The following is a 27,279-nucleotide window of genomic DNA, read 5'->3' as shown; positions in this document are numbered from 1 at the left end:
GCAAAGTTTAAATGTTTAGATTTCAACTTCACTACAGTTGAGATATAATAGGAAGGTGTGTCTGTGTCAAGGACTTAGTTTGCCTGTCATCTTCATGGCAGAGCTGATTATCACAAAACAAGAGTTACTCATCCTCTGGAGCGTTTGGAAGATAGGTGCTAGTGTCTGCACTGGACAAACAACCATTATATCTGTAAGTTCTGTTGTACATTAATATACCACGGCTGATTAGTAAATGCCTTACACTAATAATGTAAAAATAATTAAATAAATAAATAAATAGTATAGCAATTTAATGTGTACCTATTACAAAGTTCTACAGGCTTCTTATGTTCAGGGGAAATCAAATCATTGTTTTTATCAGATGGAATTAAAATAAATGTGTAGTAGTAGTAGTATACCAACCTACTGCTACAGTAGATTAATGATTTACATGAAATGTGTGCAATGGTATATTGTTAGAATAGCAATGTTGTTTGTGTTCTTAAAATATGTGTACTAAAAATGTATTTAGAATGATTATTGCATTTTCCAATACTAAATATGGAAAACATAAACCTAAATGTAAGCTAATGCATAAATACCATTGGGGGAAAATAATAATCATCTTAAACTGTAATATAAATTGTCACCACCAGATGGAAGTATTGTCTTACAAGCTGCACAGTAGCAAGGCACTAGCTTATCACTAGACTCCTCACTCATTAACTGGTTGTGACTGCTGATGCACTCGCAGTAAACACATGGCTAATTTGGCTCTAATTGCAGCACCAGAGAGGGGTGAATAATATTTAGGTAGCTTACAATACAGTTACCATATAAATTGCAAAACTGACTTTGGCATCTGTTGGATAATGGAGCCTGACAACATGAAAAATGACTCATTTGATTCTCTAAAAGGGCCACTAACCTCATTGAAAGACATTGAATAATCATAATAACCATACAGCTTCGTCTTTCAGGAAATGCAGCACTCCGGTCACATGTCGGCGCACCATGCTCTAATAATGCATACACGAGCTGCGATTGGCTCTCTAACTTTACCAAGAACGTCCTCCGCGTATCTGGGTATCACTCCGCGTCGTTTTTAGTTTTACCATTTTCTGACTTTTTACAAGAGTAATGAGAAAATAAAACCCATGCCTAAATAACATGTTCTGTGTGCCGTTGGTGTAAACGCGTAAAGACGATATATACTTTTTCAATCCTCTTTTTTCACTCGGATGGATATGTCTCAGCATCCCTAGAAAGTAGTTCCGCAGATTGAGGGACTAGAGAGATCACCTTGAGCAGCTCTCTCTCTCTCACTGTAGCAGCAGCACTTACATCAGTTCAAGCACTTGTCCAGCCAGATAAGGTGGGTATCTTCTCAACAGGGGCTGCGAACTTAGTCTATCGATGCTATGAAGTGACCTGATAACTTGCGTTGTCACAAAACCGCTTTCTAACCATTTTTGCCTTTCAGTATAGCGTTATCTACAGCTACATCCTGCCAGCTGGTGAGTCCTGGCATGTGTGAGTCTGCCATTAGTGGCTTGTTTCCAGTCTTTACTCTTTAGCTTATTGAAATAATGTTTTAAAATCCCGATACGCCTGGAGGCATGTGATTATCTTAGCCATTTTAGTTTTGCTATTCTGGCTTGGTACCTGTTCAACTACGTGACTGAAACTGCAGTTTATAGATGGATAAACTGAAGGGAATTCATTAGTTGTGTATGTTGGTGCATCGAGCAGACATTTATGTTATTGTTTGACTAACATGTTGTAGTCTTGTTTTATCGCTTTACACAATCATTGCATCAGAAATTATACAATGTAAATGTGATGCGTGAAGTGTTGAACGTTGAAGAATCTCTTCCTGTTGCCTCCTGTTGTGGGTGTGGCGGCTCCGTCTTCTCGGCCTCCCATTGGTCAATTTCTGTGACTCTCCCGAGCAGGAAAATGTGACGCAGGATGAGAACGTGACCTTTAGCGCATCGTCTGCAGTGTATTTTCTGATATTATACAATTAACTACTGATGCGTTTTAACTAGTTAACAAGTCGCTTGTTATCGTTGAAATGTTTTTTCCTTCATATGGCTGTTGGTTTGTACATAAATGTGGCACGTTCATCCTTTTTATACATATGTTTTTCTTCTCATATGTACTCAGAATCACTTGCATCCTATCCTCGTTCGTTGTATTGTAGAAAATCATATGAATAATGTAGTTTGAAATCTGTATTGCCTTAGCAGCTTCACTGCAGTAGCTTGCTGCACTATGCTGGTGCTACAGAAAACAGGCCTTGTTGATACTGGATACACTCGGCAGGATGGCAGGCCAAACTCTTTTTCTAGGTTATAGGTAGTTAAAGCTTTTATCTCTCTGACAACTTGAACTTTTTTGTCCTTGTTGTGTAATTATCAAGGCCCGTTTTACAGCCAGTTCCTAAAACAGCAGAAATAAATGACTTGTTCAGGGCAGGGTATGATGCTGCATTTTAAACTGTAATGTCACATGCTTGTCAAATGCATCGACTGGGACATAGATGGGATATGCATAGGGCCAGCTTGTGCTGCATATGTTGTGAGTAAATAGTGAATAGTTAAAATAGTTGTTTTGTGTATAACATAATTTTGTAGACACAATGCTATGTCCCTTCTGGTCCTCTTTACAAAATGGAGTCAGGAGTCAGGTTATAATATCAAGTGACTAGAAATTCTCAGTTGTCATAAATATATCTCAGTAAAATGACCGTTACTTAACAAATTCCATTGCTCTCATAATTCTATAAACTTTATGTAAAATCCAGACTGTTGAAATTATTCTCCCACAGATATGAACTGCTGATGAAAAATTCAACACTACTAAGTATAGACTGTTAAGTTGTAATTTTAGCTGTGACTTTAAGAAGCAGATGCAGGTAACCAGCAATTTACAAAGATGATAATGAATTGTGAAGTCCAGCAGCTACTGCTGGTAATGGATGGCAAAACTGTAATTTTATGTTCTGGGTTAAAGTGTCCTTGACCTGCTGTTGTGGTAAGGTGCAGGTAACAGTGCAGTAAATAATAGGCCTTTTGCAGCTGGCACTGCTCTCATGCGGTCCCTTCCCACCAGCTGCATGTTTGCTGACTAATGCTACATGGAGCCATGGGTTGGAAAACTGCCAATTATGGGTATCCCTTTGCTACTGCAGACACACTTGACTGCAGTGGCAACTATATGGCTCTTAATTTGATGTAAAGTGCATGGGTTTAAAATATTGCCAGATGATTTAGCATGTGCACTGGAAATGCATTGAGTATGAACTGCATTCTGTAGGCTAGCACTCATGAAATTAAAACCATGAAGTAGTCCATCTAAATTTTGTTTGGAGTTTTCAGGCCTGCATACTGTAAATACCATTGTACATTCTGAGTGTAAGATTTCTACAAACAGACTGCATGCTGTTAGTTATAAATAGCCATGACTCTGTTTTTAGGCCTGGGGCGTTGTATGACAGGCTGGTAAAAACATTGGTGTGACACCAATGTTTTCTGCTCTGGTTTATCGTGGTGGAAGTCCCATGTATGTGCATTGTGTCCGGTCGTTGCGATTGCCTTGTCACAGCAGGCGCCCTCCAGATCCTTTATCCTCGTTGAAGGGATTTACTCTTGAGCACTTGAAAGTGTCATATGTATACACCTACACTGCAGCGGTCAAGTCAGCTTGGACTGCTGTTGCAGGGAGTGGTTCGCTCACTGGCATTGGAAGCTCCAACACACTGGGGTTGTTGTGGAGGTCAGTTGTTGCAAGGTGGTTGTTTGTCCCCAAGAGGAACAGGAAGATCTACTGGGGGTATGTAGTGCAATCTGTAAATAGTGCCTTGACTGAGTGAGTGTGTCTGATAGAAACCGTCTACTGTCTCTGTAAGCCAACTTGGATTAGCCTACTGTTATGTCACATCAGTAGTAGAAGATAGTAAATGTCATGTCACCCTGACAGCAATGCCACCATGGCAGCTAATGATTGCACAGGCATGTTGCATAGAAAAAGTGATAAGGAAATTGTTTTGACAGCCTGGAGAAGAAGGTGACTGAGAGCATGTTACAACAAGTGAGTATGTTTCAAAGGTAGAAGTGTTGGGAAGGGATTGGAGGGGATTATTTGCTCTAAAGTTAGCCCTGCATCTGTGTCACGGTTACTATGGCTGCTGTTGCCTTGTGGCGGCTGCTGACTAGCTGTCCTGGGGTCAGACACGCTATCCATGTCTGTCCGTCAGCCATTCTTTCTGTTATGTAATTTTGCCTTTCCATAACAACCAGGAGTTGGCAAGCTGGATCAGACAGACCAAGACTTTATTGAACTTGGTGAAGACTAGTCATTACTTGAGTTATATCATGTTTCTTTCTAAAACAATAAAACCACTGCTGAGGATACAGGTGATATTTGAAGTTGAGATACCTGAGGATTAAAATTTCATTAAACTGACAAACAGGCTATGACTTTGAAATTTGAATTATTGTAATTTGACCACTTCACTGTAATGCAAAGGCATTGAGCAGATGTGTGGTGGATGCACATTTAAAATCTAAAATGTGATTATGGCAAACAGGTCAAACGTAAAACAATATGTGACAATTAATAATCTCTCAATCAGCCTTGCTGCAAATGGGAAAAAGATACTTTTTAAATGGAAAGGGGGATGGACAACATCAGACATTATAAGCAATTTAGGTTGCTTTTAAAATGTGTCACTGTTCTGTTTCAATGAAAAGCTTTAGATTTATTACTGTTACTTCTATTGGTCATAGCTATTTTTTGGACATGCATCTAATGTGTAGTGCACATATGTGGTCAAGTGTGGGAGCTGCCTAAAACTTTGTCCCAACCCTTTCCTCTAAGACAAATGTGCATCCTCATCCTGTTTTGCAATTGCAACTGTCAGTGTTGCATTGTCTTACATTAAACTTTGAAGTTGTGATATATTTATTACTCAATAGGACACACATTTAGGAATATATTTCACAAAATTGCTTCCATTAGCAGGTCTTTGTAGTTAATTGTCCATGTATATTCAATAAAATGATTTAGTCAAATGCCATAGCCCAAAATTATTAATGATTAAAAATGATACATGCAACAGAGCAGGGTAATGGCTATGTTCACATTTGAGAAGCTGTAACCAGCAACAATTTGAAAAATTGCAATTCAATATTTGAATTCCTCAAGGAACCCCACATCAGCAGTGTGCTGGATATTAGAATGGTTCATTTCTTGCGTTGTACCATTTATATCAACATTTTGTAAAAGAAACACCATTGTAGCATCATTTTTATTTATTTTTCTTTTTTAAAAAAACCCGTAAAAGACGATGCATAAATAAAACAGGAAATTATTTAAGAAACTGTCTGCACAGACTCTTTTCCCCCCTCTGCAGTCTTTTCCTGTGGTATAGCCCACTCCGATGTTTCCACCCAGCCTTTTCATGGTTTTGTGTGTTGCAGTAGTGAGATGTGACTGTGCTCACGTACAGCCTCATCGGTCCCATTGACTCAAGTGTTACATCATCAGCCAGCAGCTCCAGTTGAAGGGGCCTGTTGGTATAGTGGCTCTGCCTGGAATCCCCCACCACGATGCTTTGCCATGCGGATGTGATGAGTAAGAAAGGGTCACAGCATTGGTGTTACTATCGAATGCAACAGATTTTCCTCTGAGAGACTGAAAGGCCGCAGTGATCATGTCTTTAGTTGTAGTTGAACCACATGTGCTGCCATTACAAATGTGCCATCCACTGTCTATTTTCAGCACTCACATTATAGGAGTACAACATTAGCCTATGCAGCCTGTTTTTTTAGTAAGGCTACTAAGAAGCCAGAACCATCCTTGATAACTTCATTGGCTGACATGGAACAGACTTTTGGAAAACAGTTTTTATTTATTTTTTAAATATTAATTATATTCACATTGTAGACACCCAGCTGGGTCTAGATGTATACATTGCTCTATGTCTCCACATAGACTTCCTGCTCAGGGTCAGTAATCCATGACAGGTCCTGAGTCTGAGTAGAGGGGGTCAGAAAAGGATGAGGGGTTGTTCCCTTAAAGAGACATCAGGTTTTTTTTAACCTGTGCTCTGCCAAAGAAGCAACTAGTGAGAGTTCTCTATTAAAGTGCACTCAATGTATAATTCAAACAAGACATTTAATCTCTCCCCTGGTTGGTTTGGACTGTGGTCGAGTTTGCACCTGGCTAGGGGTCATTATATTTTCAAGGTAACTGACTTAAATGTACACACATTAGTGTATTCTATCAACTACTTTTACATCTCTTATGCATTTCCTTTATTTTATGAATGTTTTATGATCATTGCTACTTAAATCATTATAATCTTACATTGTTAATTTCAATGTTATTCAAGCTCACCACAGGTACATTATCAGTGTATTCCAGTTGCAATATATGTTGGAACATTTTGTCCAGTAAGGTCTTCACCTTAAGCAATTCAGTTGATTTTGGTGATGCTGATAACCATTATCACACACTATCATATCACCAGATACCAACAGTATTTCCAAGCATTTCAGAGATTAATTGGTGCATCATGGCCAGCAGGGCTGCAGTTATGTAATCACAACAACTAGAGCCACAGTGGGAGAGACATTCCTCATCAGAATAGAAGAGCCATGCTACACCCTGAACAAATACACCAACTTCCTTGGCTACTAGTTGAAACATGCATTTATACTGGATCTCTCATAAATCTGTCAGGGTAGACTGAAGCGAAAAAAAGGAAGTGTCTCAGGCAAGGCACATCGGTGCATGCGGCATGCATGTGACAGTATTGAGCCATTCACATCCAGAGGAATTGATGTAACATCTCTGTGCTACCGTGTACAGTGTGCAGAATTTTCTCAAGTGACAACAGCGTGGCTTTTCCATCCTTGGTAGATGCGCTTCGTGATGTTGCCATGGGTGACTCAGGGAGAAGTGGGTGGGAACACGATGTACAATGTGGTCTAGAGGCTGAATAAACTATACCACTGCTCCTCAGTGTGGAGTACGATGGCAGTACAGTGTAGAAGCACTAGCCTTAACATGCTTCTTTGCATTTCATTTCAACATTCGTGTATCCGTTAACAAATTATACACAGTTGTAAACTAACTGAAAAGGAGATTTTTTTTTATCACAGCTAAAGGCAAACATTCATTCACTGTACAAGCTTTTGGTTGTGTAACCTGAAAGGCAAATGATAAGTCAAGAAAAGACAGTCTTGTGCAAAGAAGCTCACAATACCCCTTCTATTTAAACAGAATTGCAATAGCGGAACAACCCAATAGCTGAGTGATTAGGGGACAGATACCACTAGCTGTGAGTCCAAGACCTGAGTCCTGGCTGGCTGGACAGTTTGCTGCATGTCACTCTCCTACTCTCTCCTCACATTCATAAACCTATTTTTTATTTTCTTTAGTCTTGTTGGCTGAGGTTAGTCAAAAACGATTTGCTAGAGGTGAATAACAACTCTTATGAGTCCTGGACTAGACTTGAGTGCCTGTAATCAACATAACTAATGTATTCCTACTGGGACATTCTCCTTTCCTTTGACTTCACTGCCACAATGTTAGCTGCACAGCAGGTCAGGATTAGATGGAGTATGTTGTTAAGGACACTCAGCAGGTTGAATACAGTGACATTAATTGCTGGCCAGGGTGACCTCAGCTGGAAATAATCCCTCACCCTCAACCTCAGTCTGCGTTATACATGAATAAACCCACAGTGTGAAATGAGTCCTAGCAGCTACAAGCCAAATGCTGTTAAGTTTTAACATTTGGCATACCCTTTAAGCCACCTGATGTGCACAGTATAACCAGCAATTGTTCAAAATCTGAGCTTTTTTAAAGTAACTGGTGACTGAAAAGAGTTTAGCAAAACCTGGACCAACAATAATTAACTGAACAGATCACTGTGTCCGCTCTATATAAACTATTTTTCTTCTTTGTTCTCCTCTGCAGGACTCCTCCAGTGATAGCCATGCCTCAGCTAAAGTCTCTAGACATGGGCTCAGCCTTCATCCAGACACAGCAGCTCAACGCTGCCATGGCCGACACCTTCCTGGAACACATGTGCCTTCTGGACATTGACTCTGAGCCCACCACTGCACGCAACACTGGCATCATCTGCACCATCGGTTGGTATCAGTTGCTGAAATATCTATAGGTGCTACTAGGGCTCTGCCATGATGGATTTTTCAATTCAGAGATTGTAATTGTATATTATAGTTATTAACCTTCAATGATAGTTGTTGCCCTTTTAAAAGTTATACTATGACTTAATCCTTCCCTTTTGAATAACTGCCTGCAGGGCCAGCCTCCCGTTCTGTGGATACTCTGAAGGAGATGATCAAGTCTGGAATGAACATTGCTCGCTTGAACTTCTCCCATGGCACACATGAGGTGGGTCTTTGCACAATTCTGTACTGTGTAACTGATTGGAGTTTTAAAGTCGCATTGTTTAAAATCACGTTTAAACATTGCTGTAATTTCAATCAAACATGGTTCTGTGCTTTATCATAGAATGGTATGGGATGGTATTGGGTACTCATTGCATAAAATAACTATGGGGAAAGTAGATAGTCCACAATGCTCATGGAGAAAAAGCACACAGTTCATTATGAACTGCAATCAGCCTGGCCTGCCAGAATGAATGGGGGAAAAAATAGAAGAGCTAACTTACTTAAGATTGGTCTGGTTCAACTCAAGTTCAACTCAGAGTGATGCAGCCTGATTAAGTCTTTGTGTCACTCAAGGGCACATGTTTGGTAAAGTTTGTTTCTTTTATGATTTACTGGAGGACAGATAGATATCATGGCTGATATCAGATCTCGCCCGAAAGGTTGGTTATTGTCTTAGCACAATAACATATCAGAAAAGTTATCTTTAAGGATTCCATTTAAAAGCAAAAGTCAAAATCCAACAGGTTTCACAAGTTTAAAAAAAATCGTCCTGGCTAGAACTATTTTATCTTTGAAAAAGCCAAACGAGATTTAGTAATGAATCTTGCCATCTGTCAGTACAAGTTCTCATCTAACAGCAGATAACCTTGATCCCTTTTGCTTCTCTAATGAAAAAGACAAGTCCATTGTGTGAATAAGTTCACTAAGCAGGCAAAAGCATGGTCAAGTGAGTTGCTTTTATGCCCCAATCCAGTTTGAGGTAAGACAAAGAGGGGAGGCATACATGCACAATATTAATTTAATAATGAAAACCAATATGCTACAGCAAACACTAACCAACTATAACCAAACAGACTCAAGAGGTGGAAGCCAGGGGAGAGAGAGACTGGCTGACTGTCACCATCTTATATGGTAGGGGTGTAAATCACAGGTTTTATCATGATACGATATTATTTGGAAAAAATATGATATTTGCCGATATATAACAAGGTCTGCCATGATGCGATTTAGATTTGGTTCAGTTCTGGCCCTGTGATTGATATGTGACAATATCATATGCAATTTCATATGACACAACTGGTTACATTTATATCTACTCACAAAAAGCAAAAACAATCTGTTTTTGAATAACAAGTATAAATATAAAGTGAGAATTTCAAAATAAAGGCTGATCTTAAAAAATAAGATTTGGATTAATTTTGGGCAGATCATTTCCTGTATTATAGGATGATTTTTTTTTTTTTTTTTAAAGGAACTTTTAATACAATGCTTAATACATACTTGAGGTCTTCATAATGCCCTTATCCTGTTTGATTATGTTCAAACTTAAAAAATAACAATTTTGTTTAGTTTGATTGATGGAAATGAATGAAATGCTGACATATAGACAAATTGTACTTTTATTTCTTAAATGTATTTATTTTTAAAATTGTCTTACAACCCCATTAAATACAGAAGGTCTTGTTACCTCTGGTGAAGCTTTGGCGACCCGAGTGGTTGGCAGTTGTTTCAACAGTATCGAAGGTTAATCTGATTTCTTAGAACACCAAAAGAAATCTGAGCTTTGTGGGCTTGGGGTACTATAAATACGTCATGTGTAGCTTCCTGCCTCGCGGTAACCTTTATCTTCTCAGCAGGCAGCACGCCTAGATTCTGTAATTGTTTGTGTACACAAACCAATACCAAGGACAGTCCACTTAATAGATTATGTTGCAAATCCAGAAACTTGCAGTTCTTAAAACCAGTTTTAATAATATGGAATACAAAAGGGGATAGCTGAATGAGTTACATGGTTAAGTGAGTTACAATTGTCTGGACCCGATACACAGTTAATAGTCACATGCTCTTAATTCAGTTTCCAGCATTGGTTTTATTAAACTATTACAGTGTTTACCTTTCCTCTCTTACTAAAATGCTGCAGTATACTGGAGGCCAACAGCTGCCAAGACATCATCCATATATTTATTTCTGGTTTGACATCATGACATTTTATATTTCTGAAGCTAACTTCTCAAAAGGTTGCATTTCAAACCCTGTACTTCCAGTGCTGGACTTATGCAATCTTAATTGCACTTTTAAGTGTTTTGGTCACTTGCTCTTGGTCTAATCCTGGATCAAGGTTTTTTTGTTTGTAGTTGGTGAGACGATCCAGGTTTTCTTTTAGTCACAGCACAGTCAGTGTAGTATTAACTCAATATGTTGGCAGTCGGAAAGGCAGCCAACATGATTACCTGCCACTTAAGTTATTACTGAAAGCTCTGGTTCCCCAGGTGGGAAGTTTAAGCCATGTGCAGCGGAGAGCTGTCTTCAAAGCCACAGACACTGTGCTATGTGTTCATTAGCCCGCTCTAAAGGGCAAATATGAAAGCAACAGTAATCTGACAGTACTGACTTTTTCCCCCTTCATTTCCTAAAGCATTTTAAGGTCAAGGTTGGCCGGCAGGTTCTGTTGATGGTTTGAACAATATCAGAACACAGGATTGATGGTTTTCCTTAGTCTGTTTACATTTCTAATTGTGTATGGATTTTGATTGTTGGGTTTTATTGTGTGTGTTGTTCAATACTGACTTCACTGAGGAATTTCCTCCTGAGAAACTTCCTCAGCCGACTCACTCTGAATACACACTTGAGGCAAAAGACATTGCAATCCTCAACGACACATCCGATGACATTCCTTATCTGTATAATGCTACTTTTAAATGATTCTGTAAGATATGTAATCTCCTAGGTCTCATCAAAAAGCATTATTTAATTTTGCTAAAAGGTTCTCAGGTATTCTGCTTGGTGTACTTGGAGTCCTCTGTGACAGTATGGTGGTAGAAAGGACAGTATGACCCAGGAGTGATGGTAACATTATGACTCATGTTTATTACTGTGTGAGTTGTCAGACGCACCTGAGAAGATTGCTTAGAAAGATAAGTTAGAGGTCAAAGGTGTGAAGCTCTGTATCTTGTTTCGTGTTTTCTGTGGAGGTATTTCAGCATCTTCTACTTCTTTTTCTTCCTGTAGTACCATGCAGATACCATCAAGAACGTGCGTGAGGCATGCGAGAGCTTCACGCCCGGCAGTATCCAGTACAGGCCTATCGGCATCGCCCTGGACACCAAGGGCCCAGAGATCAGGACCGGCCTCATCCAGGGAGTGAGTCTAGGATCACCTGGTGGTCTTTAAAATGGCTTTATTAGGTGCAAACAAGAACATTTTTCATGAAACAAACCACACAGAAAATAAAATTATGTTTGTGAATCATTTGACAGAGTGGCACAGCTGAGGTTGAGCTGAAGAAGGGCAACATGATCAAGATAACCTTGGACGATGCTTATCAGGAGAACTGCAGTGAAGAGATCCTCTGGCTGGATTACAAGAACATTCCCAATGTCGTGGAAATTGGCAGCAAGATCTACATTGACGACGGACTCATGTCCCTACAGGTCAAGGAGATTGGTAAGTGGAAGATGGGCACACATTATACACAAGAAAGGGCTTAAAACTTTTTTGTTCAGGGAGGCATTTTTAGGTTGTCCCTAGATGTTTTTATTTTGGCTCTGCATAATGTACTTTATTACCCGTGTCTTTTTTTTTATCTACTGCTGATTTTAATGAGTTTTCTCTTTCTTGTTTCTGGTTTCTGTAGCACTTTGAGATTTCTGTATGAAAAGTGCTTTACAAATACAATTTATTATTATTATTACATTAATAAAATTTCTTGTGATCCATTAAAATGTTTGGAAAATACAACCCAAGTTAAAGCCCTCAGGGCATTAATATTTCCCTGTCTCTCCAGGTTCTGATTTCCTCATGTGCGAGATTGAGAACGGTGGCACCCTGGGCAGCAAGAAGGGAGTGAACCTCCCCGGTGCTGCCGTAGACCTGCCTGCTGTTTCGGAAAAGGACATCAAAGACCTGCAGTTTGGTGTGGCGCACGGAGTCGACATGGTCTTTGCCTCCTTCATCCGCAAAGCAGCAGACGTACATGCCGTCAGAGCAGTGCTAGGAGAGAAAGGAAAAGACATTAAGATCATCAGCAAGCTCGAGAACCACGAGGGTGTACGCAGGTGTGTGGGTGTGGAGGAAGAGTTTTCTTGTGTGGGATCCAGTAATGCAGATATTTTGTTTACATCATGATATATTTGTGCTGTGATTCTAGTTTATCTTATTTGACATATTCCTTGGTTAGCTGTATTTTATGAATGCCCCTCTTTTACATGGCTCTTAATAACTTAAATATCCTTTTTAAATTTTAATGAATTAAAATATTTAACTAATTTTGTCTCCTGTGCAGATTTGATGAGATCATGGAGGCCAGCGACGGCATCATGGTTGCCCGTGGTGACCTGGGTATCGAGATCCCCACAGAAAAGGTTTTCCTAGCCCAGAAGATGATGATCGGTCGCTGCAACAGAGCTGGCAAGCCTATCACATGTGCCACTCAGGTTAGATAAATGCAAAGGATGTCCTCCTTTTCTTCAGCTTGATTACCCCATAGGACTGAGGTTCAATAAATAAAGACTGGAAGCTTAATGTGTCAATATCTGTATTCATGTGCTGTAGAAGAAGGTAAGATAATGTTAGTATTTATATTGTTGGTACCATATATTTGTGTATGTTACCTTCTAACGCCTCACATGAACACCATTCAGATGTTGGAGAGCATGATCAAGAAGCCCAGGCCCACCCGTGCTGAGGGCAGTGACGTAGCCAACGCCGTGCTCGACGGAGCCGACTGCATCATGCTGAGTGGAGAGACCGCCAAGGGAGATTACCCTCTGGAGGCAGTACGCACACAGCACATGGTGAGTTAATGCATTTTCAATATACACATTACAATAATTTATTCAGAATCAAAGCACAATGGCTCTAGTTTTAAAATGATTATTAATTGGATAAATCTATTGTGTTCATGGGATGATCTTGCATGATTTATTTATAACTGCCAGCATGCTCAAAGACTCGGGGACTTCTCTTTCTCGTTTCCTCATTTTTGTGTTCTCCTGAACACATCTATAACTTCTCATTCAGTTGCCCAATGGTGCAGCATCTTTTTTTCCCACTTGGCCTCACAGCTGCTAAGGAAAGTGTCAGCAGTATTGTTGGGCCAACTGGAAATGCCTCTCATTTATTCATTTTTCCATCCACTTACTTCCAAGTGAGACGTTCAGCTTGAGGTATGAATGATTAATCCTCATCAATACGATCAGTTAAAGATAATAGTAATGACCGTATACAAAGGTGGCACAACCCTGTTTGTATCCACAAGCTGTGCAGATGCTTTGAATAGCTGGACCTGCAGTTAAGTGCGTGACTTACCTTTTTATGGCATGTTGGGACGTTTGAGTCCAACAAGCTGAGGTAAATGCCTGTCACCAGCACCTTTTTCATCTAACCGATTCAGTATGCTGCTCTTCTTGTTAACCATTTCTTAATTTTCAATGGTATTGCTAAATTGATCCAACATTTCTCGTCAACAAGTATTTGCAGTGCAATAAGGGTGGTGAAAAGGGAACAAGAACAGCAGCATAGTGTGGTCCCAAACTTTAAAAAAAATGAAAATCAAATCTTCACATAATGCATCTGTTAAGGTAAAATTGTCCTTTTCTGATTAACCAATAACTGGATCATTAAAAAAAGTTGATGCAAATTTCTTACACCTACATTTTTTTTTCTTCAGTTTTATCAGTCAGGGACAGACACGGGTAGAACATCTTAGGCTCAGGTCTTAATGAATTCTTGCATCAAAATCATATTTGCATGGATAGATAATGCACTTAATGCCGTCTTGCCTGTCTTTTGTTGTTCAGATCTTTCCTGGCTAATCTCCACTGTTCTCAGCTTGAGCTGTTTTTGCACTGCTATGCAGATGCAGGAGTGACTCAGCAGTACTGCAGCTCCTACTTTGAGCTGGCTGCTGTTATGCAGAAGTTGCACATTGTGCTTCACAATCCAAAGTAAACAGGTTCCACAGTCTTAAAACTGCACTTTTAGTGAGAGGACTTCTTGCAACAACTCTGCTTCTCAGCCACTTTTGACCTCGGACATTGTCTCCTCATTAACTTCAATCTTTCTAATGCGTGTCTTGTTCATTCACTGCTTTAACTCTTTAACATTTGTGTGCAGTGTGTGGCATTACATTTTCCAGCTCCCTTTTTTAACTAACAGTTGACTAAGTCTGGTGTTTCAACAGTTTTTAATTTATATTTAATTTATTCTGTAATAGTCTTTGAATTCTTTATTTAATCTTAAGGGTAAATAGTCATTGGGTTGTATTGTGCTATTATTTAATTTATTCTAATACCTGATGTAATTGGTTGTGGTGAAATTTTGCCTTTTGTTTTAACATTGATGTTTTCCTGCCCCCCCCCCCCCCCCCCCCACACACACACACACACACACACACTAACTGCACTCCTGAACTCTTCTATCCATTGTACCTTCTGTCATCTCCTTTTCCCCCCATTTCTTCTCTACTTGAACTTCTCTTTTTCCTGTGCGTCTCTAACATTGTCCCTTTCTCTTTCTCATGTTCCTGTACTTCCTCCTTTTCCTCCATTTTCCTCCATTCCTTCCATCTGTGTGTGCCTGGTGTGGGAATGCCTTTGCTTGATGCATCTTGCCCTCACTTGTGCCAGATTGCCCGTGAAGCCGAGGCAGCCATGTTCCACCGGCAGGTGTTTGAGGACCTGCGTCGCTCCACGCCGTACTGCAAAGACCCCGCTGAGGCTATTGCAATCGGCGCAGTTGAGGCCTCTTTTAAGAGCTTAGCCTCTGCGATGATTGTGCTCACTGGCTCTGGAAGGTAGGCAGGTTATCTGGTCCAAGCAGGTCAAGGAGGACAATAATGTCGTGGTTGAGGAGTCTGTGAGAGGGAGAGTAGGGCCAGACAGGGACTGGGAGAGCCTGGCAAATGCTTTAAGTAGACTGCTGGTTGCTTTGTTCTATTTGGCCTCAGTTTGATTCAGTGTTGAAATGAAAAAGTAGCCCATCATTAGCGCAACAGCTGATATTTAACCAGGAGTCTTACAACACATTTGTCAGTCTCTCTCAGAGGTGTAAATGACCCGGTGTGCTGTAGTGTTAGCGTGGGTGACTGAAAGTAACCCTCCCTTACCCTACCCCGCCCTTCCCTCACGGTCCATCTGGACTCAGATAGCACGGGAGGCCGAGGCAGCCACCTTCCACAGACAGCTGTTTGAGGAGCTGAGGAGACACTCCCAACTGACCAGAGACCCCTCAGAGGCTGTGGCTGTTGGTGCCGTTGAGTCATCATTCAAATGCTGCGCGAGTGCCATGATTGTTCTCACCAAGACTGGGAGGTAAGAAAGACAAGGGTAGAGGTGAAGTGATCATGAAGGTAAGATGTTGCCCACACAGCCTGATACTTCCTCCAGTACCTAAAAGGCTCTAACAGACCGGGTCTCCCTCTCCTTTGATTTTGTGTGTGTGTGTGTGTGTGTGTCTGAAATGCACTGTCACATAGGGTGGGTTGAGATAAGCAACACGAAGCAAGAGTCGGGGTTGTCATTAGCTCAGTCCCAATGTCATTCCTTCACATACTTTTAGTATCATGCGATTTAATCAAAGTGAGTGTTTGGTATATTATATGAAATGTATCACCTTAAAAACATTGTTGTAAATCATTAGTTATACACACAGTGCTGCTTTATGCAGTCCATGAATGCACATCCAAGATACACCAAAAGTATCACTTACTTTGGCTGATGAGACCTTTCAATCAAATCAAATGTGGGCGTAAAGACTCTGCTCAGCTTCCCTGACTATCCTGTTAGTTGTGTTGCACCTGTTTGGGCGGGACAACTTAACATCTTTTGTTGTTGTTTTGATTTAGGTAATGGAATTCAATGAGCTTAGCAAACACCCAGCATACAAGAGCAAAGCAATGTTCTACTGAGGATGGGCAGCAAAACATGTATTAACCACCTAAAAAATGTATATCACAAGTGTATGCTAGATCCAGAATCTTGCCGCTAAACAGCCCTTTCCTTAAGTTCTATATTTTTGCAACTCTGTATTAATACAGAAATGCTGGTTATCTAAGAATCAATCCCTATGTCAGCCAAAATATCTAAAAATGCTCGTTGTATGCGGGGTGCAGGGTTTTAAATCACTCAATTGTTTCCCCCAAGAAAGAATGCATTTGCCTGGAGTTAATTTATATGTTCCGAGTATTAAGGTTAATGGCTTATACACTTAGTTTAGTAAAAAAAAAGTGTTATCCGACACAAGGTTTTATACTCTCTCTCTCTCTATGTGTATATATATATATATAACTCCAAATACTGCATTTGAATAATCCTTTAGTATATTTAGTTATCCTTTAATAATATTTAGTCATACTGTTGCAAATGGTCAATGAGGTGAGGTAATCTTTTATACCCAACTTGTTTCTGTGTGTGTATGTACAGGTCCGCCCACCTGATCTCCAGGTACAGGCCCCGTGCCCCCATCCTTGCCGTTACCCGTAACGCCCAGACAGCTCGCCAAGCCCACCTGTACCGCGGCATCTTCCCCGTCCTCTACACCAAACCCTCCCATGATGTGTGGGCAGAGGATGTCGACATGCGCGTCAACTTTGCCATGGATATGGGTAAGAATCTATGTCACCTTTTAGTATTTTGTGCAATGATTTAACCTTGCAAAGGATCGAGTGAACAGTGTTTTCAGAAAAATACCCATTGAAGCTTTTAACTAAGACACTGTGCTGAGCTTAGTGTAAAAGTTTAAACTTTTGTTCAATTTCCAGGCAAGGCACGAGGCTTCTTCAAAGAGGGAGACGTGGTCATCGTGTTGACCGGCTGGCGCCCAGGCTCCGGTTACACCAACACCATGCGCGTGGTTCTGGTGGCCTGAACAGCCAACAGGGCTGCTCTGCTTTCTCCCTCCACCTTCATCTATCTTTCATAGCTCTCCACTCCAGCTGACGGCTCTTCTCATCCAACAACTCAGGCTCAACCTCTGAACTATTAATCATTTAGGCAATGACACAAAGAAATTAGAAATAAAATACAATATAGTCTTTGAGCCAAAGAGCTGTTTCGGGTGGGAGTGGAGGCTTGACTCATACATTTCCACTCCATTTCCATTCCTTTCACATCGACTCTCTCAGTCAAACCAGTCAACAGGGCCTCAGATTAATACACCCTGACCAGAAAACTGCTGTATTTATTCACTCAAACACTTGTATTATTAAAGGCGAACCAGTCTGAGAGTGAATCCTGGTCTGTGTGCATGCGCATACTGGCTCTTGTTTAGGTGGAGTAGGTGGCTGGGGTAGGCTGATCTTCACAGAGCACCTTGAGTACTGTAACAGATTACTAATCACACTCCTCTGCCGACCCAACGAACAAACTTGTGGCATCCTAAATCAAAGGGCTCCTCCTGAAGAGCAGCCACAGCTCCCCCACTCCATCCAAACAGATCCTTGTGTAGTGCTGTGTGTATGACGTGTCCTCTCTTAATGCCAGCTATCACTGTATTTAAGTGTATCTGTAAGTGTCGCACTCCTAATCTCCTCCAGACAATGTTACATTTGATGTTATACTTGACTTTTGTGAGTGGTTAAAGTTTGTTTTGGGGCATCCAATACTACATATATTTTGTCTGATTATAGAGAAATGTTAGTTTTGGATGTTGGCCTCATAGATGTTTGGGCTAGTTACTGTATTTGTGTTATTAGATGTATCATAAAGCCTTTACATTTATTCGCATTTGGATCATATCTAAGTTGGCACTTATGAATCACGTATGATTCACAAAAGTTGACTGATATAAATGAGCACTTTTAGAGTTCCTGATGATGGGATGACACCCCCTCAACCCCAGCAGGTGATGGGTAGAACTGCTCTGTTGGTCCTTCTCCCTTTGTTGGTGGCCCACTGTAGCCTTCTTCGTGTGTCTAACATGCTTTTGATTGTAATGCTAGAGTGTAAGAACTAACTAAATGTAAAGGGGTAATATAATGTCTAGCAGGTGTACTGAGCTGTCCTTAAAGACTGGATTTCCATCAATAAAAAGAGACGAGCACCTACCTTAACTCTGCCTTGTGAATGATTTATTTTACAATGAACAATCATTGGTTTTAGTTTGTGAGTAGTTATACAGTAAATTTATTAAATGAACGGATCAGGTGAAATTTTGTGTTTTACAGTGAGGTTGTGAATAGGTTATAATGGATTTAAGGGCTTAAAATATATCAAGCATTGTTACCAGAACACATTAATCATATTGAAGCTAATCTTTGCTTTCCAAATTAGAACAAGAGGACAAAGTTTCACTTTCTTAATCCTCACAAAAGGTTAACTGGCTTGTTCTTCACTCATTGTGTATTAATCTAACACTTTTTATTATCCATCATAATCTTTTTTATCAATGGCAAATGGTCCATGTGTCAGTCCTGGCAGTCCTGGCTGTACACCACCCCCACCTGTCTGCGAATCTCGTCCTCCACCTCAGCCAGCAGAACAGAGTCGGCATGGCAGATAACGGCACTCTCCTTCAGCCCTACATGGGGAAAAACCCATAATGTCACCACATGTACTGTTCAGTCTGCACGTAAGCATAGGAAATGATTCTGGTGTATCTGATGCCACCTAGTGTTGAAAGTGTATAACTGAAAAGCAAAAATAACGAAAATTTAAATCAATTCCCTATTCATTATGCTTGTAGTTATTTTGGTAATACAAGTACATCTCGAAAAATTAGAATATCATGAAAAAGTATATATTTTTTTCAATCATTTCAGAAAGTGAAACTCATATAGATTCATTACGCGTACAGTGAAATATTTCAAGCCTGTTTTTCTTGTAATTTTGATGATTCTGGCTTAGAGATAATGAAAACCCAAAACACTGTCTCAGAAATTTGAATATTGTGAAAAAGTTCAATATCGGAGTCCACAGTCAGTGGTGATTTGGGGCCATGTCCTCTGCTGGTGTTGGTCCACTGTGTTTTCTGAAGTCCACAGTCAACATAGCAGCCATCTAGCAGGACATTTTAGAGTCTTCATGCTTCCACAAGCTCTTTAGAGATGCTGATTTCATTTTCCAGCAGGACTTGGCACCTGCCCACACTGGCAAAGGTACCAAAAGCTGCTTCAATGACCATAGTGTTACGGTGGTTGACTGGCCAGCAAGGAGTCTATGGGCTATTGTCAAGGGGACGTGAGACACCAGACGCAGATGAGCTGAAGGCTGCTATAATAGCAACATGGGCTTCCATTACACCTCAGCAGTGCCACAGGCTGATCACCTCCATGCCACGTCGTATTAATGCAGTAATTCATGCAAAAGCCCAACCAAGTATTGAGTGTATAGAAATGAACACACTTTTCAGAAGCATTACATTTGTTTTTAAAATACCCTTTTTTTTAATTGATCTTATGTAATTATTTAATTTTCTGAGACACTGAGTTTTGTGCTTTCCTTATCTGTAAGCCATAATCATCAATATTACAAGAAATACAGGCTTGAAATATATATGTGTAATAAATCTATATAGGACTTTCACTTTCTGAAGTAATTGGCAAAGTATTGAACTTTTTCACGATATTCCAATTTTTTTTAAATGTACCTGTATGTTAGTTCATTCTCTGTAGTGCTATAGATACAGACGTTGAATGTCACAGTACCTTTGAGCAAACACTGTCGCACCTCCTCTGCTTCAAATCGCATCCCTGTACTGTTGAGGAAGTTGAGAGGCAAACTGGGTTCAGGCACCGGGTACTGGGTCTCCTTCCCATTCACCACTAATGATGTGGGGCACCACATATGATCAGGGACCTAAAAAGGCACACAACAGGATATTTAGTTGTGTTTGCGGTGAAAATAATTCCCCATTTTTATGTTACACAACACACATTTAACTTCCTCATTTCCCTCCTACATTACTTTACACTTGACTTTCACTTCTTAATCTTTAATTTTACATTCAACATGCAAAAAGTGAAAACTGGTTCTGCATTTCAGACTTTCTGAATTTTATTTGACTATGCAGCCCTGCTGTGGTGACCTACCCTGATGGTGCCCTTTGTGCCCACAATGATGGCGTCATTGGGCAGCTGTAAACCAGAAGAGCATGTAAACACTGCCATCCTGTTCTTGGAGAACTTCAGAGTGACAACAACAGTCTCATCCACTCCTGCAATAACAGTCATATGATTCACATTTAATGAATACATTATAAAACAAAATACTTGGTTTGGTTTGAATGGTTTGAAGTTACATAAATGAATAATGTGTCTTCCATGCATCCTCTACAAACAAAATGTTGAGTCAGTACTTTATATTGTAGAAGTATTGTATTGGTGTAATAACAGAGGTATGCAACACTAGGTATGTGGACTTATGAAACCTTAGCCTTTGTGTTAGTTAACACATAAGAGTCTTATCAGGAGGAATTATAATGTAAAAAGATTTAACAATGTTGTTATGTTGTTAAAAACTCCTCTGTTATCACATGAGAGGCTGCAAATGAATATGACTTAGGTCAATGGGTACAGTTTTGCCATTGTCAACCTGTGTGCAATGTGATCACAGCAGAAGTGAGGAGGAGCCACTATAACAGGGTTCTAATGTACTTTACACTCGTATCACACATTTTTTTCATTTTTGGCAAATGATTAAGCTATTTTCACAAAACTTACCCATAATGGATTGACAGAGCTTGAGAAATTACAATTAAAATTTAAATATTAGAAGTTATTTGTGAGTCCTGGTCTCTTTTCATTACCTGTTGATTCCAGGCAGACCCCTGTGGCCTGAATGCTCTCTGGCTTCTCTCCATTATACACCATGCAAATGAACTGCAGGCAGTAGATGCCAATATCTAGCATTACTCCTCCGCCCAGCTCCTTCTGCGACGATCTCGGGAGGTGTATCACCGGCACACCAAACTCCGATCTTACCATCTTCACCTCTCCGAACTCCCCCTGGGCCAGCAGCCGTCTGATCTCCACTGAGGCCGGGAAGAATCGGGTCCAGACAGCCTGCAGCAGGGAGCAGGAAGCAGTTCATACAGTTACAGTTTGAGGGTTTGGTGTGTTGGTATTCAGGTGCAAACAGTACAGCTCAAAGTTTAAATTATTAAAAAAGGGTTGCTCGCTCATCTGGGTATCACATAAAGTTATTTTCAAGGTCTTGTTGTTATGGCTCATTTTAAAGACCAATTTACCATTTCATGATAAAACCATTATTTTTTTTAAATGTCTGCTGCTATATATCAACACAGATACAGTGGAAATCTTACCAATTCATTCATCCAAGATACATTTAGATGCCATATTTAGATTTTTTAAATTGTAATTGTAAAAATAAATGCTGTATAATTTTACATGGATGTAGCATATGATAAACAGTGTTAATAATTTGTCGTGTTGTACTGATCTCAGAAACAAGACATATATTAATAGAAGTATTGCATAATACTAATAATCTGTGGACACTTTGCCACGAACAGAAAATAAAGTAGATCAACCTCTAGTGCAGACATCCCTAAATCAGAGTAATTTTGAAGAGGGAAAATGAGAAGATATTAAAATGAAGATGTTGTCTAAAATGTAAATTATGTGATCATTTGCCAATTCTTTGGCATAATTTCAGCAGAAAACTGTACAGAGACAATACATTTCATGTGCAAACTGATAAACTTAATAGTTTATTGTAAATAAACTATTCTGAATTTTATGCCTGAATCACCTTTTCTTTTTAAAACATTCAGTAAGAATTTAGGAACGAATGCTTACATTTTGCAAGGAAAACTCCCATTACTTCCCATTCTTTCTTGGGTCTCTGTTGTTGTATTTATTTATTCAAAGGGAGACAGGACTGGACTGCAGTCCCCTCAAGTACCCACACTCTTTTCTTCATAGCTATGTTGTGCCACATGCAGAATGTGGCTTCACATTGTCTTATATAAGCCTTAATGCTGCCTTCACAGATGTGCAAGTCACCCATGATGCCATGGGCACTAACATGCCTCCATACCATCAAAGATGCTGGCCTTTGAACTTTGGCGTTGGTAACAATCTGGATGGTCCTTTTCCTCTTTAGCCTGCATGACACAATGTCCATGATTTATAAAAATTGAGATGTGGACTCATCAGACAACAGCACATTTTTCCGCTTTGGGTCAGTCTATCTCAGATGAGTTTGGGCCCAGAGAATTTGGCGGCATTTCTAGATATTTGTTGATATTTGGCTTTCTCCTTGCATGGGATTTCTCCGGATTCTCTAAATCTTTTTTTAAAAATTGTGGGTCAAAAAATGTTGTTCTTAAACTGCTGGGTTATTTGCCTAGGCAGTTTTTCACAAAGTGGGGAACTTTGCCCCATTCCTGCTTGTGTTTACAGTTAACCTGTGGAATGTTCCAAACAGGTTTGTTTTGAGCATTTCACAAGTTTCTCAGTCTTTTGCTGCCCTGCTGCTAACTTTTCTGAAATGTGTTGCTGGCATCCCCATACATATTCAATTCATTCATTGTCAGTTTTCAATTGAATATATATCATAAATGATTAGCACATTATCACAATCTGTTTTATTTATGTTCATACAGCATCCCAACTCTTTCGGAATCTGGGTTGCATATTTTCTTGTTGGTCAGCTTCATCCGTACCTCCATGAGGAAGACATCATTCCTCTTGGCAGAGGCCAGGATCTCCTTCACCTCCTTGGCGTTCATGGCCAGCGGCTTCTCACACAGCACGTTCTTCTTGGCATTCGTAAAGAGCAGACAAGTGCTCAGATGGTAGGGGTGAATAACTCCAACATACACCACATCTGCCCACACATAAAAACACAAACCAGGAAGCATGATGTACAATAGGATGATGTCAGTCAAAATTCATGTTACAGTAAAATATCAACAGGAAATGAAGACAGATGTGGGTCAAACTGAACTGGAAATGAATGGAGATATACAGTACAGGCCAAAAGTTTGGACACACCTTCTCATTCAATGCGTTTCCTTTATTTTCATGACTATTTACATTGTAGATTAATCAAAACTATTAATGAACACATGTGGAATTATGTACTTAACAAAAAAGTGTGAAATAACTGAAAACATGTCTTATATTCTAGTAAGCAAAGGGTGGTTACTTTGAGGAATCTAAAATACAAGACATGGTTTCAGTTATTTCACACGTTTTTGTTAAGTACATAATTCCATATGCTTTCATTCATAGTTTTGATGCCTTCAGTGAGAATCTACAATGTAAATAGTAATGAAAATAAAGAAAACGCATTGAATGAGAAGGTGTGTGTCCAAACTTTTGGCCTGTACTGTAGCTGATGGAGTTTGTTGTATTGTAAAGTTTCAGCATATTTCTGGCATCTATATGGTGCTTAAAGTAATTAAAATAACAAATGCAATGAGTCATCAGTGAATCAAACCAACCTATGTCTGGATCTCTGGCCAGCTCCTCATAGCTGCCGTATGCTCTGGAGATGCTATGCTTTTTGGCAAATTCCTGTGCATCCTCCAACTTGCGAGCTGCCACAGCCACAACCTGTGAACACAGTTTTAGAGTATTAAATATTGCAACCTGGATATAGATGGATTGATATAGATCAGATTGGCAAAATAATGAAATTGCCACTTTCTTAAAGTCCCCCACTTATTATTAGTCAATAAATATATCCACCCTTAATAGAAGCTGCTTTTTAATAGGTTTTACTTTTCAATGTTTCTCCAAAAGTGAAGCAAAGAAAAGTTACAATTGATTGCTCTGACTGAAACCTGGATCCGCCTTGAAAACACTGCCACACCAGCAGCACTCTCTGCTGACTCTGTCTTCTCCCACACACCAAGATCTGTTGGACATGGAGGCGGCACTGGTGCCCTCAGTTCTGGAAAAAATCTGGAAATTCACCAGCTAAACTCATTGTTGTCATCATATACCGACCGCCAGGGTGTCAACTTGAGAACTACGTTGTAGAACTTGACATGCTACTCTCGGCCCTCCCTGATGAGGAAACACCACTGATTGTCATGGGAGACATGAATATCCCCACTGAGAAAGCCCAAGCTTCTGACTTCCTGTCTCTTCTGTCATCCTTTGACCTTAAACAGGTCGCCACCCCTCCTACTCACAAAGTGGGCAATACACTTGGTCTGACTCTCAAATGCTCCACTACAAACTTGATGGTCACACCCCTACATGTTTCCGACCACTTCTTTATTCAGTTCACAGTCTCTCTGCTGGAGGACACTCAAGTTCCTTCAGAATGGGTCTCTTTTCGTCAAAACCTTTGGAGCCTTACTTTGTGTTAACAAGGCCGCAGGCACTCTTTGTTCCACTCTTGCCTCCTCTCTTAACAACCTCTGTCCTACATCCAAACCCACCCGAGTCCTACCCAGCAGGGAGATCTTTTAAAGTTTCTTGGAATGGAGAAATGTTCAAACTACAAAACCTTTCCACTGGGTTGCCTCAAGGATCAGTGCTAGGCCCGCTTCTCTTTTTCAATTTACACCATCTCACTTAGCACAATCATGCCAAAGATACCCAGCTTTTCTTTTCCTTCCCACCAAACAACCTCACAGTCTCGGCCCGCATCTCTGCTTGTCTTGTGGACATCTCCGCATGGATGACAGAACACCACCTTCAGCTTAACCTCTCAAAGACGGAGCTCGTCGTCATCAATCAACCCAACTCCTGGTTCAGGCCCTTGTGTTATCCCGTTTAGACTACTGCAACTCACTACTGGCGGGTGTTCCTGCGTGCACCACCAAGCCTCTGCAGATGATCCAGAACGCGGCTGCACGTCTGGTCTGCAACCAGCCCAGGAGAGCACATGTCACTCCACTCCGCGTCTCTCTGCACTGGCTCCCAGTCACAGCCCGCATCAAATTCAAAGCCTTGTCTCTTGCCTACAAAATAGCAATGGGCACAGCCCCTTCTTATCTGAACTCCCTTGTTCAGGTCCAGAAACACTACTGTCCACTACGCACGTCTGGCTCCTCCACCGCTGAAGGCCTCTGCGTCTCAAACCACTCTTCTCCTCTTTAGTGCCCCGGTGGTGAAACGAACTTCCAAACTCCATCCGTTCTGCTGAGCCCTTCTCAATCTTTAAGAAGAGACTAAAGACTCTACTCTTCACTGAACATCTTCACTCTTGTCCTACACTGACGACTACGACAAGTATTGCACTGACCGCTCTTGCGACCTATAAAGCACTTATGGACTCGAACTTAACCCACGGCTCTTACTTTTGCTATGTTTCTTGACTTCATCCTTGCTTGTGTTGTATTACTCTCATTTGTACGTCGCTTTGGATAAAAGCGTCTGCTAAATGACATTGTAGAATTGTAGAATTTCAAAATGCACCATAAGTAAGGGAAGTCCACTTCCTTTTAAACGCAATATCCTTACGGAGATTTTTTTTTTTTTTTAAGATTGATCAAGTTTTGGTAAACTTATTAAAACAACTTCACATATATTTTATGAATTTAAATTTGTTGGTGCCTTTTGGGACAGTTGCATTACTGGGTATTTCCGAAATGTAACAGTTTCAAAGAAAATTAGATTTTTGGTACATTTATTAAAGCTGGTGAATGTGAATCATTAATTAAAATTATTATTGTTATTATTGGTAAATAGCCTACTTTTTTTAGAAAGGATTTCTAAAATCACAACAGAGGTCAGTATTTCTTATCATTGAAATAATGAAGAAAAAAGGAATGTTTTGAATTGTAATTAAATAAAACTTGCAGGGAACCCCATAGGACAGCTCTCTTTTGTTTTATATTTGATGTGGAAAATTACTCTTTAATATTGTATCATTGTGCCATTTATGTTTGTAACAGGCTTACAAATTTCGAAAAACCTGAATGAATTATTGTAGGAAAGGCGTACCGTAATGCTTAGATAACAGAGTGCAAAAAATATATAGATGCTCGTTTAGTGCGTATCTTACGGTTAACAGAAATTGTGCCAAGTGTTCGAAATGCTTCAAATTGTAGCTTGCATTGTATATAGACTCACATTACAGTGTCGGTGGCAATGTGATCGTTAAAGTTGCAGGCTGCAAACCTACACAACACTTCATTAGGACCTGATTTTAACAATACAAAGTTCATATCGTGAGTAACAGCAGATACAGCCTGCACGGAGCGACAAGCCTCGCAGATTCCCGAGGACACGTCTTCCGTTTGAAACCAGATATGAAGGCAATTTGTGTCTTCGCCTGTACTCATACTGATACCTGATGGTCTTCAGGAGGAAGAGTCTTCAGGGCCACAGTGAAGTCATGACTGATCTTCCCCGCGCTACAGATTCCCCACCTGGTTGCCATATTGGACTGGAAACAAACTGACTGACCTGCTATTAACAGTGCCAGTTATCTGCCACAAGGTGGAGACACAGTATTATTTTTAACTGTATGAAGTTGCATAAAAATACCATGATGATGATGATGGTATGTGCTAACAGAACAAAAACGTGACCTCAAAAAACAAATAACACAAGAATAGTCACGTTACCTTTTAATGTTTTCTATTATCTCATTTTCCCCCTGCAAATACATAGAACAATTTTATTTAGGTCATAATATATATATATATATATATATATATATATATACACACACATATATATATATATATATATATATGTATATATATATATATATATATATATACATATATACATATATATATACATATATATATATATATATATATATATATATATATATATATATATATATATATACATATATATACAAATAACCATTTTTTAAAATCCAAACTATTTATCTATTATCTAATTCGTCATTTTATTTTGAAGTGAAATGTTCTGTATCAATAAAAAGCAGCCCTCTTGGTTCATCTTGGTTGATTAAGAGCAGACATGTCT

At 39.9% G+C, this 27,279-nt stretch overlaps 2 protein-coding genes across 3 annotated transcripts; one reads left to right on the top strand and one right to left on the bottom strand.

The window, feature by feature from the left end:
- Window positions 1–1,216: 1,216 nt before the first annotated feature.
- Window positions 1,217–18,462, top strand: pkma (pyruvate kinase M1/2a). 2 transcript variants are annotated; one of them, XM_059350136.1, is made up of 11 exons: window positions 1,217–1,357; window positions 7,975–8,150; window positions 8,324–8,415; window positions 11,424–11,555; window positions 11,672–11,858; window positions 12,199–12,469; window positions 12,697–12,847; window positions 13,055–13,207; window positions 15,558–15,724; window positions 16,835–17,016; window positions 17,173–18,462. In XM_059350136.1, the coding sequence occupies exons 2-11, from the start codon at window positions 7,994–7,996 to the stop codon at window positions 17,277–17,279; spliced, it is 1,599 nt and encodes a 532-aa protein (XP_059206119.1). In that variant the 5' UTR covers window positions 1,217–1,357; window positions 7,975–7,993; the 3' UTR covers window positions 17,280–18,462. The 2 variants fall into 2 exon arrangements, with proteins under 2 accessions (XP_059206119.1, XP_059206110.1); XM_059350127.1 differs by lacking the exon at window positions 15,558–15,724 and adding an exon at window positions 15,041–15,207 and having other exon boundaries at window positions 1,219–1,357.
- Window positions 18,455–26,758, bottom strand: dhdh.2 (dihydrodiol dehydrogenase, tandem duplicate 2). Its single transcript, XM_059350147.1, has 7 exons — window positions 26,627–26,758; window positions 23,820–23,931; window positions 23,037–23,200; window positions 21,156–21,411; window positions 20,440–20,564; window positions 20,056–20,206; window positions 18,455–18,929 (listed from the first exon to the last, which is right to left on the bottom strand). Exons 1-7 carry the CDS (start codon window positions 26,714–26,716, stop codon window positions 18,817–18,819), a joined length of 1,011 nt encoding a protein of 336 aa, XP_059206130.1. The 5' UTR covers window positions 26,717–26,758; the 3' UTR covers window positions 18,455–18,816.
- Between the last annotated feature and the right edge of the window lie 521 nt (window positions 26,759–27,279).

The sequence above is a fragment of the Centropristis striata genome, chromosome 2, assembly GCF_030273125.1.
Source record: "Centropristis striata isolate RG_2023a ecotype Rhode Island chromosome 2, C.striata_1.0, whole genome shotgun sequence".
Classification (NCBI taxonomy): domain Eukaryota; kingdom Metazoa; phylum Chordata; class Actinopteri; order Perciformes; family Serranidae; genus Centropristis; species Centropristis striata.
This window is presented reverse-complemented; position numbering and strand designations above follow the sequence as displayed.